The sequence below is a fragment of the Arachis stenosperma genome, chromosome 5 (assembly GCF_014773155.1).
Source record: "Arachis stenosperma cultivar V10309 chromosome 5, arast.V10309.gnm1.PFL2, whole genome shotgun sequence".
NCBI lineage: Eukaryota > Viridiplantae > Streptophyta > Magnoliopsida > Fabales > Fabaceae > Arachis > Arachis stenosperma.
The window spans coordinates 14116934-14136296 of record NC_080381.1 but is presented as its reverse complement, the minus strand read 5'-3'; the positions used below and the strand labels follow the sequence as shown (position 1 = coordinate 14136296).

General features: G+C 34.3%; 1 protein-coding gene across 1 annotated transcript; it reads left to right on the top strand.

The window, feature by feature from the left end:
* Positions 1-14388: 14388 nt before the first annotated feature.
* LOC130979647 (protein IQ-DOMAIN 22-like) lies at positions 14389-18802 on the top strand. The gene is made up of 4 exons (XM_057903135.1): positions 14389-14905; positions 17594-17767; positions 17855-17935; positions 18032-18802. The coding sequence occupies exons 1-4, from the start codon at positions 14582-14584 to the stop codon at positions 18626-18628; spliced, it is 1176 nt and encodes a 391-aa protein (XP_057759118.1). The 5' UTR covers positions 14389-14581; the 3' UTR covers positions 18629-18802.
* Positions 18803-19363: the final 561 nt, after the last annotated feature.

Genomic DNA, 19363 nt, shown 5'->3' with positions numbered 1-19363 from the left:
GCTAGCTAAAACTAAATCGTGATACTTCTGATGGAGGACAATTTTTAACAGTTTATTTTCTCATATTTCTTACGTCACTATTAATTAGTTCGATATATTTTGATACTATACTAGATATTGATAAAACCTGGATTTCAAAGGCACGGAATAGTGTGGAATATAGGCAAGGATTGAATAACTTTTTAGACTTTACGTTTGCGAATGCATCCTTCAATGGCATGATAAAGTGTCCAGGTCCTAAATGTAGGTTTCAACTTATGCAAACAAGAGAGGATGTATACAACCATTTGTTGTTATGACCATTTTCCCCTGGATATACTATTTGGCTGCGTCATAGTGAGAAGCCGGTTGAAGAGAGACCTGGATTGGGATGAGTAGATGAAAATCTGATACCCCAAGTGAATCAAATGCACCAAATGGTCAACGAGGCATTCAATTTCACGATGCAACATGGGAGTGAGGACATCACAACAATCGAACATGCAGAAGATGATGAAGACGTGTTACCGTACTTGTATGAAGGTCCAAGTTGCGCGGCGCGGGATTTTAGCGATCTACTATCAGATGGAGAGCAGGAGTAATATCTCAGATGCTTAAAGTACTCCAAATTATCGTTCTTAGTGAATCTTTATCATATCAAGTGTATGTGCGATGTGAGTGACAAGGCAACGACAATGATTCTTGACTTACTTTGGGACACATTCGAACAAGCAAAACTTTCAAGGACAGTATATGAAGCCATGAAGACAATAAGAAAGTTGGGTATTGAATACACCAAGATAGATGCTTGTCCAAATGATTGTATGTTGTACTGAGGTGATTATGAGAACTTGACTAGGTGCAAGAAATGTGGGTGTTCAAGATGGAAGCAGAAGACTAAAAAAGGCTCTATTGTTAGGCTCAACGTACCAGTGAAGAGAAATGGAAAACCTATAGTAGCCAAGACTCTTCGTTACTTTTCCCTCATACCACGACTGCAGCGGTTATTCATGTGCAGCAAGACATCAAGTGATATGTTATGGCATAAACAGGCGTCTAATAACGATGGTTTCGTTAGGCATTCAAGAGACGTTGAAGCATGGAAAAAGTTTGACACAAAGTATACTAATTTTTCGACTGATTCGCGCAATGTTCGCCTAGCCTTGGCGAGCGATGGATTTAATCCCTTTGGGAATATGAGCATAAAGTACTTCATCTGGCCTGTGATTCTTATTCCGTATAATCTTCCACCCTGGCTTTGCATGAAGCAGACATATTTCATTCTATCCATGCTTATTCCTGGGCCGAAAATGCCAGGTAACGACATAGATATTTATTTGCAGCCTTTGATAGATGAGTTGAAGCAATTTTGGGATGGCGTTGAAACGTATGATGCCAAAGAGGGAAACACTTTCAAGATGTGTGTGGCACTGACGTGGACTATTAGCGACTTTTCAGGATTGGGAAACCTATCTGGCTGGAATACGTGTAACTTGGATGCTAAGCCACATCGGCTGAAAGACAGTAAAAAATGGTGCTTCATGGGCCATCGACGCTTTTTGAATCAGGGACACAAATACAGACTAGACTGGAATAGATTTGATAGGTAGGTCAAAGGTAGAGATCTACCAAAGAAGTTATTCGGAATAGATGTATTGAGGCAACAGTCTAATGTGCACGTTTCATTTGGGAAGAGTTCAGCTGTGACATCCAAAAAAAGACGCAATAGTCAGGATGCGGATGAAGATGTCTCACATTGGAAGAAGAAGAGTGTTTTCTTTGACCTCCCGTACTGGGAGGATCAGATGTTGCGTCATAACCTCGATGTGATGCATATAGAAAAAAACGTGTGTGACAATGTGGTCTTCACTATCTTCAACGATAGCAGCAAATCAAAATAACAATCTTAAAGCTCACAGAGATTTACAATACATGGGTATAAGGCCTGAATTACAGCCGGGAGAAGGTGGTAAATATCCTTCTGCAATATTTGCAATGTCGAATTCACAGAGGGATGTATTCCTGAAGACTTTGCAGAATGTGGTCTTTTCAGATAGTTACTCTAGCAATGTTGCTCGTTGTGTTGATTTGTGACAGCGCAAGTTATCTGGGTTGAAAAGTCATGACTGTCATATTCTGATGGAACAATTACTCCCAATTTTGGTGAAGAATGCACTTCCGAGTCCAGTGTCCAATGTGATTGCAAATTTATCATCATTTTTCCACGAACTTTGTGGGTAAGTCATAAACCCTATGCAGCTTGCTGAGCTTCAGAATCATGTTGTGCAAATCTTGTGTCAGATGGAAATGATTTTTCCTCCATCCTTCTTTATCGTCATGGTTCACCTCACAGTGCATCTCGTTGATGAGGTTACTCTTGGTAGACCAGTACATTATAGGTGGATGTGTCCAATAGAAAGGTTAGCTTGCTTATAAACCCCTTTAGTACACTCAGTTCAATTAATTGTGTATATACTGAGCATTTTATTGTATTTATATAAAAGGTATCTAGGACGTCTGAAGCAATATGTTCGTAATAGGGCACAACCAGAAGGCTCAATTTTAGAAGACTATTTATTTAAGGAAATCCTGACTTTATGTTCTAGGTATTTGGATAATATTGAGACTAGAATCAACCGACCAGGACGAGTTGATGAAGAGCCCGTTGATGTTTTTCATAATTTAGAGGAAAATATGTTTCCAGCTATTAGAAAGGCATTGGGGGCTGTTTCGCATTTCGAATTCACTCCAATGGAAAAATATCAAGCTCATCAGCATGTGCTAGTCAACTGCGATGTCGTGGTTCCGTTCGTTAAGTAAGGATACGCATGTATTTCTAAAACACCAATATAACTCTTTTCTCCCAGTGACTAGTTGGACTAATTTTCTTTTCTCTAATAAAGTACATTTAGGGAAAAGACAAAGCGAAGCTTGCGTCATCAAACAAGGTCGCAAGCTAAGATAGATAGTGTTGTCCATGCAGAATTTCCTCGGTGGTTCAAGCATGAGGTTGACAGAATACTAACCTGACCAATGTGTTTTCAGCCTGGAATTAGTATTATATGAAAACCGATTTTAATATAAAGTATGAATGTTATGTGGTTCCAGGTTCCTATGGAAAGTACGCTTCATTCGAAACACCTGAAGTTGCTTGCGTGCGGTCCCATGATTCAGGCAAGACGTTTTGGGGCGTACAATGTTAACGGGTACAAGTTTAGAACTATTACAAAAGAAAACGTGATGAAAACACAAAATAGTGGAGTATATGTATCATCTAATACAAGAAGTTATGCAAGCATGCGTGATAATAGAGTGGCTGTTGGTGGTGTTCCGTATTACGAAAAAATTGTTGACATAATTGAATTCAATTACAGCTGTTCCTTCACAGTGGTATTGTTCAAATGTGTTTGGGATGATACCACTACCAGTAGAGGCATCAAACAAGACCATTTGGGGCTTACCAGCGTTAATTTCTCTCGTTCGATACACACTGGTAATCGTGAAGAAGATGAACCGTACATATTGGCATAGGAAGCTCAGCTTGTATACTATGTGGTTGATGAAGCATCTAAGGAATGGACTGTTGTGGTTCATGTGAAACCAAGGGATTTGTATGACATGGAAGAAGAGAATGAAGAAGCTGAAGTTGGTTTTTCTCCACAGTCAGGGTTGAACATGTCAGTGGAAGGTGACATTGGAGATTTACTGTTGACAAGGGAGGAAGATATAGAAGAACTCATAGGAAATACTTCAGAGAATTTCGATGATGTCGCGTAATGCTTGTATGAAGCATTTTAATGTAATTTAAAAATGATCTTTTTGTCAAAAACTAAGTTAAATAAACTCAGCGTTGTACGTTGTTTTCTTTGGTTACTTTATACTTGTGTAGTTTTAATTTGCAGTTAAATATTTATGTTATTGTGAATTCTCATGAGTAAAAGCAGATTTTTTGTTTCTTTCAATGATTTTAATACGGAAAAGTTAGTTTATGTTAAATCTTTATTCCTTCTACAGCTGTTGTTTTTAGGGTTGCATTTTTGATAATCTTGCTATCTATTACGTAATATAATTTCACTAGTGTTACATTTTGAAAATAATAGTGAACATAACATGACGGTGGAACAAGATCGATGAAAACTGAGGACTTTTCGTCATTCCCTACAAGCACAACAATTGCTACAGAGCTTCTGTTTAAGAAAATTGCCCAAACTACTAACAAGGGTGATGGTAATTGTCTAAAATTTGCATTTAGTTTTAAAATTGTCTTTGCATCTTGTAGTTTGATTTTTTTTTTCTAAGTCAGTATTTAATGACTTCGGAATTCTCAGTTTCTTCTATGTATACTCATTCTGTTATGTGCATGTTGATATTTTCAGTCTCACCTGAATATTCTGGAGAAATAGTTCCTGACAGTCTAGATGGAGAAGAGTTTGATTCAGAAGACAATTTAGATGATATCTCCTCTGTCGCAGTCGACAGATCCATGCAGTTTGATTTGAATAAGGTTCTGGAAGAAGATGATAAAACTTTAGAAGACCAACAAGATAAACAAGATGATATACATCTTAAGAAAATGTGCTTTGATCTGAATAAAATACCATGGTATGGAGATGAAATATCAGATCCTATAAAACGTGAAGCCCATAGATTCATAACAAAGTATTTTTCGTCAGGTCAATACGATGTTGGAGAGAAATTTTGATCTTTTATTATAACAGTTACGCTGATTTCCTTAGTTTAATGATTTGGGTCGTAGTTGTACGTGTTTATTCTTGATTTAGGTTTAGTAAGGCATAACTTTAAAGAGGAGTAACTTTAATTTATGCTCTCTAGAACTTTATTTTAACTTTATAAATTCAGAGTATAATTTTATTTTCTTCTTTTACATCCATGTTTGAAAGCAAATTTAAATGCCAATAATATAATCAAGAAAATCTTATTGGTAAATTTGTTCACATGAGTTAACATATATAGCTTATTTAACTTGTGAATTTTTTTTACGTAAAACAAATGTGAAAGCAGTGTTACAAGTTTAAGTAACAATTATTTAAACATATGTAGCTTAACATAGTAGTCTTTACTTAACTAGATTATACCCAGATGGTTTATTACTAAGGAAAACATTGCAATATGTGGTAATACCCATTTTGCGGCGGTTTAAACAAAACCGACGCAAAATGTAAAACAATAAATCACCCAGCGGACATATAGCGGCGGTTTTCGAAAAGACGCCGCGAAATGCAAACCTAATTGAAATATAGCGGCAGTTTCAGAAAAATCGTCGCTAAATGTCAGCCTGATTGTAGCGCCAACCCCTAACCGCCGCTATATGCGCCGCAGGTTGTCGTTTCGCGGCGGTTTAACAAAACCGCTGCAAAATTTTTGCCGCTATCTGCAGAAATTATCGTAGTGCGATAAAAATGTTTAAAATATTTTTTAAAAGATACTTTTTAATAATTAAAATGTAACATATATAATCAATTTATTTTTGTCAAAATTAAACAAGATAAATTAATTTGACCGAAAAAATAGTAAATCAAATCTTAAACTGGTCTAAATTAATATTATTTTTTAATAAAAAATAACTACAATATCTTTATCATAGAAAATGATTAAAATACTCTTATTATATATATTAATTTTGAGAATCCTAAATTTTAGCCATTTACTTCTCTGTCGTCATAGGGTGGGTTAGAATTTAGAATTTTCAAAATTTATATATATAATAGGAATATTTTAGTTATTTTTTATAATAGAAATATTGTAGTCATTTTTTATAAAAAGTATTAATTTAAACTGGTTCAAAATTTAATTTATTCATTTTTCAGCTAAGCTTATTTGTCTGGTCTAATTTTAATAAAAATAATACAATTTAATCGGTTATATGTGTTGAATTTTAACTATTAAAAAATATTTAAAAAAATTTTTTTGACATTTTTATCCGAGTGACTCCCATTAAAAAAATATAATAGGAGACTTATGATGTCTAACTAACTAGGAAGGGTGTTAAAAAGTTGCACTAAGCATTACAATGTCTAATACTAAAAATAATTAGTAGTGCTAGGGGGCCAACAGAATTTGTGATGTGTAACCATCAATTAGCCATCATCAATATTTTTAATAGTGTGAGATGATATTTAATGGTGTAAAATTACTTATTTTTCTTTTGATGGTCAAGTGCTAGCCAAAGTTCAATAAAAATACTGGCTCTAGACTTTCTCAAAAATAATAACAACTTTCTTTACATAGACTCTAGTTCATCTACAACTCTTGTTTGTGTTCGTAACGATTCAGCTTCATCTCTTTGACTAATCTGATTGACGTGTCTCGATTTCTCTTACGCTTATGATGAGCACGATTGTCAACATTATGCAACATGATATCTTTATTCTTCTTGTGTCCATGCTTTTGATTTTCTTTCTGAACATCATGCAAATGATCAAAATTACTAGACTCTTCTTCAGAATGCTTATGCCTTTGCTTATGCTTGGGCTCACAACTAGTCCTTTGCCTATGTTGGGAACCATGCTTAGGGTGCTTTGATTCTTGTCTATGGTGGTGTCTTTTGTCATATTTGTAGTTCTATTTATCCATATGATTAGATTCTTATCTTTGGTGGTGTCTTTTGTTATTGTGCTCAGGTTGGACTTCTTTATGCCGAGCAGTTTCGGAGACGTGTGTCGGTCTAGATTGATGCTCGACTTCTTCTGTTCGTTCTTACCGATCATTGTTGTTTTCAACCCGAGCATTAGCTAGCTTGGCAATCTGATTCGTCATTCTTTGATTTTCCTCCGCCATGCGTTAGTTGGCTTGTTGTAACTCAGTTACCATCCTAAGGAGCTCAGATGGTGTAGGAGCCATGTGTGGAGGTGAAAACGTTGAGGTCGATTGAAAAGAAAGGAATTATATTTTCGGCCCCACGGTCGACACCAATTGTTATTGTGTGAATAACCTGGACGTAACCTCGGCTATGGGAGTTGATACCGAGCTTTAGCCTTTAACGCCGAGCTTTATCCTTCAACACCGAGCGATAATTACAGTGAGTGAGAAGTGAGTGCGAGACCGAGAAAGAAGTGAGCTAGAGACCGGAGACGAAAGGTAAGAGCGACGAGAGAACAGAGAAGAGAGTGACGAGAAAGAATAGAGAAGAGAGACAAAGGGGGTTCATTAGATTAGGGATTGGGGGATACGACACCGTTTCTGATTTGGTGAAAAGGTGAAAAGAATTTCACTAAGTGTTTGTATTTAGCCCTAGATACATTAGGAGACGTTTTTTAAGCGCATCCAAAATATAATAAATAGGTTACTCTTTAAAAGCGCACCTTTTGGTGAGAAAAGTGTACCTATAGATATTCAAATACGGCTACGCTTTAGTAGTGATATTTAAAATATCTAAGGAGACACTTTTGAAGTGATGCCTCAATAGTGTTTCCTATTCTCTTATAAAAGGGCACCGTGCGAAAAAGCGTAGCCTATTCTAGGAATAGGCTACGCTTTTCAAATGTAGCTTAAAAAAGTGTGGTTGAATGGGTGTTTTTCTTGTAGTGTAAATTGGGATGGTCCAAGATCTTCGTCCAGAGGAATGTCACGTCACAAAGAGTATGAACAAAGGGGGAGTGTACCTGCAAAAGGCACTCCGATACTTAAATTAGTACTGTGAATTCAGTGTGTCCTTCGAGGATAAAATATCATACCTTTATAGGTAGAGTAGGATAAGTCGGTTGCGCTTCTGTTGGTCATCTGCATTGAAGAGTAGTCGTTAGGTTTTAATAAGTGATACTGTCTGGTCGGACTTTTTTATTTCAGGATGTAACGTATAATATCGAGTTATAGCGTAAAGTGCCGAGTTATGACATCGGAATTTTAATACTCATTTCTTTTTTTGGTATGGTAATGGGGCCTAAGCCCAAGAAAACAAAAACAAATATATTACTCAATGGTAATAGCCATATCAAACAAGTAAATGTGTGAGTGTATTTATAAGACCCGAAAGAATTATCCAGTTTATGAACCAAAAAATAAAAATAATCGAATCGGGCTTTCTCGTTAGACACAAAATGTGTATTCCTCGCTGCAAATGGAATAAAGAATAATTAAAAAATTAAAGCGCAGTTAGATAGATTGTGATATGCACATGTAATAAAACGGAAAGAGTACGCAAAGATAATAAAATTGTGAAAGGATAATAATGAAAGAAAAGAAAAGATGAAGAAACTTTATTAATTACTGATTGATTGAATTTGTGTATTCTGTTGGGCTAAATTTGTGGGTCGTGAGACGTCTTTATTGTTGTCATGGGCTAAGGTGGAAGAGTGATTTAATACGCCCCCGTAAGCTGGAGGATGAAAGATGTCAAGAATACTAAGCTTATTCAGATTAAGATGGAAGGGTTGAGGAGACAAAGGCTTGGTGAAGATGTCGGCTAGTTGCCCAGAAGAGGGAATTGGGAGAAGTTTCATCACTCGAGCTTGAGCTTTTTGTCGAACCAAGTGACAATCAACCTCTAAATGTTTGGTCCGTTCATGAAAAACCGGGTTAGCAACAATATAAAGAGCACTCTGATTATCACAATATAAAACTGGTGGCGGATAGGAGAGATGCGTAAAAATTGTAACACATTTAGTATCCATTGAAGTTCACAAGTTGTGTTGGCAAGTGCACGATATTCTGCTTCCGTGGATGAGCGGGCAACGGTGGTTTGTTTCTTGGTCTTCCAAGAGACTAAAGAACTGCCTAAGAAGAAACAATAACCTGTTAAAGATCGTCGAGTGTCAGGACATCCGGCCCAATCAGAGTTACTAAAGCCAAGAAGCTTAATTTCTGATTCCCTTGGAAAGAAAAGTCCTTTGCCGGGACTAGTTTTCAGATATCGTAACACATGTTTGGCAGCTTGAAGATGAGATTCAGTAGGAGATGCCATGAATTGACTTAATTGTTGAGTGGCATACATGATGTCCGGTCGAGCAGTGGTGAGATAGATAAGACGGCCAACCAAACGGCGATATACAAAAAGGTCGGATAGTAGGGAACTTTTGTCTTGATATAGTCTTGTGATACTATCCATTGGAACAGAGGCAGGTTTAGCACCTAATAAACCAGAATTCTCCAAAAGATCAAGACAATATTTTCTTTGAGATAAGCAAATTCCCTTCTCTGATTGGGCAACTTCAATACCCAAAAAATATTTTAATGGGCCAAAGTCTTTAATTCGGAAGTGTTGGTACAAAATAGACTTAATGGCAGCAAGTTCAGAAATGGAATTACCAGTGAGAACAATGTCATCAACATAGACTAAAAGGATAGAAATTTGATCACCAATGAATTTAACAAATAGGCTATAATCAGACGAGGTCTGCTGATATCTATGAGATAGCAAAAGATGAGAAAGTTTGTCATACCACATACGACTAGATTGTCGTAAACCATACAGTGACTTTAGTAGCTTACAGCATTGATTCAGTTGAGGAGATGTAAATCCGGGTGGCAGAGTCATACAAACATCCTCAGAAAGATCCCCATGTAAGAAAGCATTATTGACATCCAACTGATGTATGGGCCAATGCTTCATAGAGGCCAATGCCAAAACTAATCTGATGGTGGCAGGCTTGACAACAGGGGAGAAAGTTTCCAAGAAATCAACACCTTCAGTTTGAGTGAACCCTTTAGCCACAAGGTGTGCTTTATATCAATCAACTGAACCATCAGGCTTGCGTTTGATGCGATAGACCCATTTACAGCCAACCGGCTTAACCCCTGCAGGGCAATCAACAAGACGCCAAGTTTTGTTCAGCTCAAGAGCATCCAACTTATTTTTCATAGCACTACGCCAATTAGAGTGTTAATTGGCATCCTTAAAAGACTTTGGCTCAACGTCAGAATGTAGAGATAAAAGAAACTTTTTATGTGAAGATGAAAGAGAAGAAAAAGACATGACTGAAGATAAAGGATACTTGCACTTTGAGGGAGATTGATTTGTAGAGATGAGAGAGGAATTACACAAATAATCAGAGAGATATGCTGGAGGTCGGTGAGGCCGGTCGGAATGACGAGGATGGAGTTGCTCAGGTGGTGAAGAAGGTGACGGGAGATGAGAAGGTGATGGTGGACTAGTGTCTAGTGCGGAAGGAGAGATGGGTGTTTGTGTTGAAAGTGATTCGGTTGTCATGGGTTCAACTTGGCTAGGTAACGATAGTGAGGAAGAAGGAGAGGTTGTTGGAGAAAATAAAGAATTAGGTGGAGTTGGGTCAATGGGTATAGGTGAGGGTTCAACTGGAAGACTAACTAAATCTTGTTTTTGAGAAGGTGTGTTTGGCAATGTTGGGCTGAGTGTATGGAATTGGGTATTTTTTGTGACTAAGGGCAAGATCATTTCATAAAAAATCACGTTTCTAGAAATCTCAATTTTTTTATCTTCTAAAACATAAACAATATATCCTTTAAAACCACTTTGAAAGCCAATAAATACAGCCTTTTTGGCTCTTGGATCAAATTTTGATCTATTTGCCATTAGGGTAGAAACAAAACATAAGCATCCAAAAACTTTAAGGTCATGATAATTTGGTGGATGATTGAATAAAATCTCAAATGGTGTTTTAAAATTAATTGCGAATGATGGAACTTTGTTAAGTAAATAAACAGCATGTCTAACAGCATAAGACCAAAAAGATTATGGTAAATTAGATTGAAACATAAGAGCACGAGCTATATTCAAAATATGTTGATGCTTGCGTTCTACCCTTCCATTTTGTTGAGGAGTTTCAACACAACTACGTTGATGAATAATGCCCTTTGAAGCATAAAAATCAGGTAAAATAAATTCTGGTCTATTATCGGAATGAATAGTTTTGACTTTGGAGTTGAATTGTGTTTCAATTAAAGTAATAAAATTTTTTATTTGATTTTGCACTTCTCCTTTTGATTTTAATAAAGTAACCCATGTAAAGCGGCTAAAATCATCAACAATAGTAAAAATATATTTATGATTATGAATAGAATTTTGTCGAAACAGACCCCAAATATCAAAATGTAATAAATCAAAACTTGCATTGGCTTTGTTAAAACTTTGAGAAAATGAAAGTTTCTTTTGCTTAGAAAGATGACAAATGTCACAAGCCTCATCATGATGCATAGAGATAAAAGGAAATTGTTTATATAAATGATTAAGTCTTTGCCCAGAAAGGTGTCATAAACGAAAATGCCATATATTGGAAGGTGTAATGGGTGGAGATTGGATGGAATTTATGGAGTGTGTAGTGGATGAATTTTTACCGAAATTGGGTTCAAAGACATATAATCCCTCTCTCATTCTAGCCAAATCAATCGTTCCCAAATTGTTGCTCTGTAAAGTGCAAGAAGAAGATGAAAAAGTGAGTTCACATGTGAGTGCTGAAGTAATTTTTGAAACAGAGATAATATTAAAGTTGAAATGAGGTAAATAAAGAACATCACAAAGAACCAAGGATGGTGAAAATCGAACGATGCCTTTATAAGAAACAGTAGTTTGAGAACCATTTGGTAAATAAACAATAATAGGAGAAATTTGTGTGTAAGAAATAAACCAAGACAAATTTGATGCAATGTGATATGTGGCACCAGAATCAATGATCCAAGTATTCAAGAATGAATCTCGATTTGAAGAATTGTTAACAGTAGAAAAAGTATTGAAAGAACAAAGATAATGAGTAGTTGGACTTGACAAAAGCTCAAGTTGGTTTGAAGGACGAGCTTCTTCATTGAAAGGAAGTACCATGAAAGAAAAGTGTTGGGCTGACGAAAGGTCCAAAAGAGGCTCCGGATGAAGTTGCTGGTGTGCCCTTTCTTCTTGATCCATGGATGTCAGCAGAGCTCAAGAGGAGCTCTGATACCATAATAAAACGGAAAGAGTATGCAAAGATAATAAAATTGTGAAAGGATAATAATGAAAGAAAAGAAAAAATAAAAAAAATTTATTGATTGTTGATTGATTGAATTTATGTATTCTATTAGACTGAATTTATAGATCGTGAGACGTCTTTATTATTGTCATGGACTAAAGTGGAAGAGTGATTTAATAACATGGGCTCAAGAATCCTTCCCCCAAACATTTTTCATGAGCATATTTCATTGTGGCTTCGTTTTACATGCACTAACTAGAATTTCAAAATTTCATTCTTTTTGACGGGCCCATGTTGTGAGCTGTGACTTGTCAGCAATGAATAATCTTCTTAATGGTCGGTTGATTTGGCAATGACCTTTTCCTTTTCCATTGTTGACTCCTTCTTCCAAGTGTTCCCCAATGTTAATTGTTCCAATTCCCAAAACTCACTCTTGATACGTCCTCGTCCCTACCGGGTACCAAAGTGTTAATGTCGTTACCATTACTTCTACTACAGCTACATCTGCATGCTTCCATCATATTTGACCAATTTTCAGTTCACATTTGCAAATTGGTATAATAAAAAGGATTTAGCTAAAGACACATGATAAATTATTATTAGTAAAAAATTTTAAATATTTTTAATAAAAAAAAATTAATTTGTAAACTTATTATGTGTTTTTAAAACACATGTTAGTTAAACGGCTAAATTCTAATAAAAAATATAAAAAATTTGAATTGTTAATTATCCATGGACCCACCCGGCAGTTCAGCATGACAATCAGCACATAAAGGTCAAGTACAACAAATTTTTGCATACAAAATCAATCTCACATACATTGGTATTAATCAATGGCAAGATCCAAGATGCAATAACTATTTTCATAATTTGGGTAGTTGTCTAGTTTAGTGTTATGAGGCTTATAATAAATAAGGTAGGGTGGGAAAATACTATGGATGTGGCTGATTTGAGAATTAAATTTGAGATTATGTGGTTGCTAAAGTTATGACTTGTGCAGTCATCACCACCTTGCTCAATTGTCTATTCAGTTAAGTGTCGGCACAGTCATCACACCATGATATGTCAAGAACACATCTTTATTTATATATTTGGTAAAAGTTTTTCACATGTAACTATTCTAATAATTTTCCACACTTTCATGTATTGTCATTTGTTTGTGTTGTCTTTCCACTTCTTTTAAGCTAAAAGGCCTAAAAGCAATCGCTTCCAATAGTGTGATGACCTTTTTTAAGACTCAAAAATTAAACACTATGTCTATATATATTACTACACTTCATTTAATTCTATTTCACTCTATTTGATTCTATTTTATTTTTACCATTAGGGACTCAAATTCCTTTCAATCTGATACCTTACCAAGGTCTTGCTGGTATTAATCAACCATAAGATTGCCGCTTTCCCATGTGAAAATAATGAAACCTGATTGTAGCATGGACAATTGGAATTTGGAAATGAAACTGAGTGGGGTGCTACAATTAAGAAATAAAAAATGCGGATAAAGAAGAGAAAAATCATAATTAAACTGGGAAATTGGAATTTGTAATATAGTGAAAGGGGACCATTGGTTACTGGACCTGACAAGTGAGAATCCATTCACTACTATTTAGTTTGCTTCCTTCCGCTCGGATCGCGAGCTCTTTTTCAACTTTTCATTACTCCTATTATTTTTTTAGATAATTTTGTTAGTATTTCGAATACTTATGATCAAAATGATAATTTATTAATAATAAAACAATAATTTTTTTATCAGTTTTTCTTTTATAAAATATAAAATAGTTATTTTTTATGATTTCTTTTTGAAAGTCAAAAGTAATTTTTACCATTGGATCAATGGGAAAGCAACAATGTACGGGTAGATACGCAAGTAGAGACAATACAGATGCACACGTTTTGACTGGTTTCAACTTCACATTTATATGGGTCAACTCAGCTGAACTAACTAGTTATAAATATAATTTTTCTTAGGCATACATAGGGTTTTTTTTGGGCTAATTCTACGGTGCTTATGAGTTTTTTTTAAATGTTGCTTAACTTATTTTTTGTAGTAAGTTTTAATTTTTTAAAAATTATTTATTTTTATATTTTTTAAATAAAATAATAACTTTTAACCTTTTTTAATAAATAAGCACCACATTATAGACACTATAGCATTTACGTTTTTTTTTCTACTACCATCAACTTTTGACTTAGCTATTGCAAACTATTTTTGTGCATGGCATATTTGGCCAAATAAATTTGGTTAATGCATTGCATTTTGGGTAATTATTTTTATAAAAATATTATTTATATACTAAATTAATTATTAAAATTATTTATTATATATTTATATTAATAATTAATTTTAATGTACACCTAACATTATTTTATTTTTAAAAAAGATGAAATAAATCTTGCATACATTGAATCTGAAGAAAACAAAATCCTTATGAAAATGACAAATCATACTAAAGCAATATTTTCATTGCACACGGATTGTGGTAAATATTAAATAAACAAATGAAGTTTGGTACTTTGGTCTGAGGGTAAGAGAACGTGTTCCTATTCCTAAGTTATTTTACTACTAATCTTTGCACACTTTTGCTGACAGAAAAAGTCATCAACCGCCTCTCTCTCTCTCTCTGACTGACTCAATCTCTGAAACACTCCACTTCCTCCCTCTTCTCTCTATATCTTCTCTTCTTCTAATGAATCAAGGAGTAGTAGTAGCAGCAGCAATGAACACATAAATGGGTAAGGCAACAAAATGGTTTCGCGGGCTTTTTGGTCTCAGAAGGTCTTCTGACTCTGCACCACCAACCTCTACCGCCGCTCCAAAACCACACAAAGACAAACGCCGTTGGAGTTTCGTTAACTCTTACAGAGAGAATAAGAACCTCCACCAACATCGCCATCAAGTACGACTCCATGCTTCTTCTGCTCATGACCCTGCCATCGAGGTGGTAGCCGCCGCTGGACTCAAAAGCAGCGGCAGCGGCAGCGGCGGCAGAAGTGCCGTCTCTCGCGAAGAATGGGCAGCCGTTAAGATTCAGGCGGCGTTTCGAGGCTGTTTGGTTAGAATCATCATCATCTTCTTCTTCATCTACATCAATGTTCATTATTCTTGTTCTTTTTCTTCCCGTTGCTTTTAATTAAAAAAAAAACATATTAGTTATTGCTCTTAATTACTACGGTTGCGCTTATTATCAATAAGGTTGAAACCAAGCGGTGTAGAAGTATTTTATCTTGGCGTTGACAAAGATACATTGGAGTTTTGTTGTTCCTAAAGAAATTAAAAATGTGTCAAACACAGCCCTGGTAAAAGACCTGCTTGGTTAATAGAAAAGCATCACATGGTTCACTGGTTAATTTTCCAAAGTCTCACTTGTCATATAAAAACTACGTGTGTGTGTTTGGATTTCAGTTTGTAAACGGGAGTTTGCATAGAATTGATTTTGCAAACTTGATTTTGATGAAAAGTAAATTTGTATTGAAGTGATTTATGTTTGGCCATCTTTATATCAAAATGGATTATAGTAAAATAAATATGGTTTGGAATACACTACTCAAAATCACTTTTAGATGAAAATTTACTAAAATAGACATCAACTTAAATAATTTTTTATATTATTCTATCATTTTAATTTAGATATTTGAATAATTTTATTAATTAATTTTATAATAAAATTAATATATATTATTTTAAATAAAAATAACATATAAAAATTAGCAAAATAAAATTATATATATAAGAGTATTTTTTTGGTGACTATATATAAGAGTATTTAATCAAATATGTTATATTTTTTTTAAATTTTAAGTATTAACGTAAAAATGTTAATTTAGTATTTTTTTACATCGTATTTTCGGTTTAATACTCTTAATAATTTTATTCTTAATATTATTTTAGAATCTAACGTGTATGATTTTATTAATACTTATGATTAATTTTTTATTTAATTTATCTTTTTTAATAAGATCATAATCTATATTATAAAAAAATTACAATAAAAAACTATATATACCATAATTATAATTATAAAAAATATTAAAAATAATAAAATTAAATATTTATCTTGACAGTGATAAAAAAAATCTAAAAATTTTTTATAATGTATTTTATATAGTATATTTTTAGTTCTCTTAATACTCTTTTTTAGTACTTTATAAATTTTTACTATTATTATTAAAAATAATAATAATAGAAAAGAAGAGCTTATATAAAGAGAAATAATAAATAATACATAATAGAAAAAAAGAACTCATATCAAGAGAAATAATAAGAAAAGAAGGCCAATTCACCTAATAAGAATTTCATAAATAATACAATAACATGTCTATAGGATAAAATTGGTAAAGAAAAAATAGATGTTGAGGGTAAATGGCTAAAAGCCCGTTGGTGAAACGCAGAAGCTAGAAATTGTTGCTTCTGGTAAACGTGGTTTTAAATACAAAATCACTTCTGCGTTTACCAAACTAAAAATTAGCCAAACAAAAATGTGAAGCTTTCAAGAAGCTTAAACGTACTTTTTCTTCTCAAACGGGTTTACCAAACACACCCTACGGCACTCTTTCAACAATATTTATTTTTATCACGCTTTTAGATAATTCAAGAGCCTTTTGTTGAAAATAGAATTTATATATATTTGTGTCAGGTGTAATTTTTGGTAGTTTGCCCGTATTTTATTTAGGAAACGACGTCGTGTTGTATAGTGAAGGTGGTTCCTTCTTTCCTGCTACATACATAGGTAGCAGTTGTTGCGTGTTGTTTTGGTGAGAATAGAAGTAGGGGCCTGGCCCTGGTGGTGTGAAGGGTTGTAAAATATGGCAGTTTTTGTATTTATTGAAGCAACAGCAGTGGAGTGAGGTGCTCTCTCTCTTTCCCTCTCTGCGTCAGCATCGATCAGCATCAATGCTGAACCCTCTTTCCTTTTTCTTTATGAGTTGCTGGTTGCTGCCCCGTTCACAATTAATTGTCTTGTGAGTTGTGATCACTGATGGATGGGGAGAGAGCCTTGGTTTTCACTCCTTAGCACTTCATTCAATAAAACATAAATTGTTGGTCCCTCTCATCTGAGCAGTGAGCACTATGAAACTCATTTTACAACGATTCAGTTCTTCTCCCATCTGCCCCCCTATTTACTTTGGTGTGTGAGGGGACAGATAATGGGGAGTCAAACAACCCCAACTTCTCTTGTCTCTGCCTTTATTTTTCTTTAATTGAGATATATGTTCGTCCTTTTGTGTGTCACTTATTCACCACACTCAGGTTGAGATTGTTGACCAGACGAGAAAAATAAATGATATAGAGGATAAATATACATGTTGTTTTTTACATATATTTTTAAAGTATATTTTATATTTAAACATGTATTTTATATGAATTTTTAATTTGGTGGTTTATTTTCAGTATTTAGTTAGCATGGTTTATATTAATGTTTCGACATACTTAGCTTGAATATAATGTTGCCCGACAGAACTGTTCTTTCTTCTCCCTTTGTGGGCGGGTAGTGTTGTTGTTGTGATGTCCTTGTCCTCTTTATGTCATGCCATCCCCCATTATTAATTAATCCTATTACCGTTTAACTCTTAATTTGGTTTTACAATCTTACTTACAAAATTAGTTCTTGTTATCCAATTATGTATCTAATTATTTAAGACTGTTTTAGGTGCTCTATCTTTGTTCCCATTTTTGTTGAAATAAATGTAGATATTTATTAAGTAATTGTGCACATTTTGGTGTTTGATGTTGAAAATGGAAGGCAAGGAGAGCACTAAGAGCCTTAAAAGGATTGGTGAAGCTGCAAGCGTTGGTGAGAGGTCACATTGAGAGGAAGCGCACTGCACAGTGGCTGCAAAGAATGCAAACTCTCTTACGAGCTCAGGCCCGTGCCCGTGCCTGCCGGGCCCAAATTTTGCAGGCCCCTCACTTCCATGTAAGCATCTTTTTTCTCTGGATAATCATGCTTGTCATTGGATGAATATCATACGAACCACTTGAGAAATTTGGTCACGTTTTACAGGTTCCAGCAACACCAGAGAAATTTGAAACACCAGTCCGTTCTTCCAGCATGGAATATAATCACTCGCCATCAGTACTCAAGGTATTTTTTTTTTCTTTTTTCTTTGTTTATAGTTTTACTCTTCCGGGAACAAATTTAGGGAGTTAACTTATCAGAGCATTCATGTCATTATTGTAGAGAAATGGTTCTAGATCCCATGTCACCATTGGCAATCGAGAGATAGAACGATCGTGGACTCAACGAAGATCATGGACAAGGACTTGTAGCATGGATGATGAAAGAAGCGCGGGGATTTTCGAAATTGACTCTGGAAAAGCACACAAAAATTCGAAACGCGGAAATCTCTTTGACTCGACGAGTCAGCCATTGGTTTCAGATCATTACAGGCAGAGTTTCGCCACCACAAGGGACTCAACATCTCATCAATCGGGTCATAGTCCATATTCCTGTGAAGTTGAGGAGAATTCAGTGTGTGATGCTGTCAATTTTACTTATACTCCCACAAAGAGTGACGGCTCTAGTAGAAGCTACCTAAGTAGTGGTTGTTGTGAGTACTATCCAAGTTACATGGCTTACACTGAATCTTCCAAAGCCAAGGTAAGATCTTTGAGTGCACCGAAACAAAGACTCCAATATGAGAGGTGTGGTTCATTCAATAGGTTCTCGCAAACACAAAGGGTATCATCTACAATGCGTGCAAGCTTCACTAGCAAAGCCTATCCAGGTTCTGGGCATTTGGACAACCTTGGATTGCCCCTCGGATATAGATACTGAATTTATGTATATGCTTCTCTCAGTGTTATCTTTTGTGTAGTGTCAATGTGATCGCTAACCTAGCTAGGCTTTTGATTTGATTCTTAAGCACTATACTTGTATGATCAGCCATATATATTCTATGTGTTAAAAATTTAAAATGGCTTACTATAAGACGACTAGTACTTTTTGCTTTATGTGGTAATCTTCATTGTGACCATTCAGGTAAAGACGTTTATTTCATCTTTTATGTTGTGTTTTAATTGGTTTTTATATAATTTATTCGGTGTTTCTAATCATATATTATTAAATTTTTTAAAAAATTTTCTTTCTAAAAACAATAAAAAATATTTAATTTGGATCAAAACAAAAAAAATAATAGATTAACTATTAAATTTTTTTAATTATTTATATAAAAAAATATATTACATTCATCAAAATATATATATATATATATATATATATATATATATATAATAAGCTCAAAGCTCTTAAAATTTTTACAAAAAAAGAATAATTAATTTATATTCGTATAATATATAAAATAATTACTATATTATTATATTATAAATTAAAATTCACTAATTTAAATTTTTTTTATTTTTAATATAAGTATTATAAATATATATATATATATATATATATATATATATATATAATAAGCTCAAGCCTCTTAAAATTTTTACAAAAAAAGAATAATTAATTTATATTCGTATAATATATAAAATAATTACTATATTATTATATTATAAATTA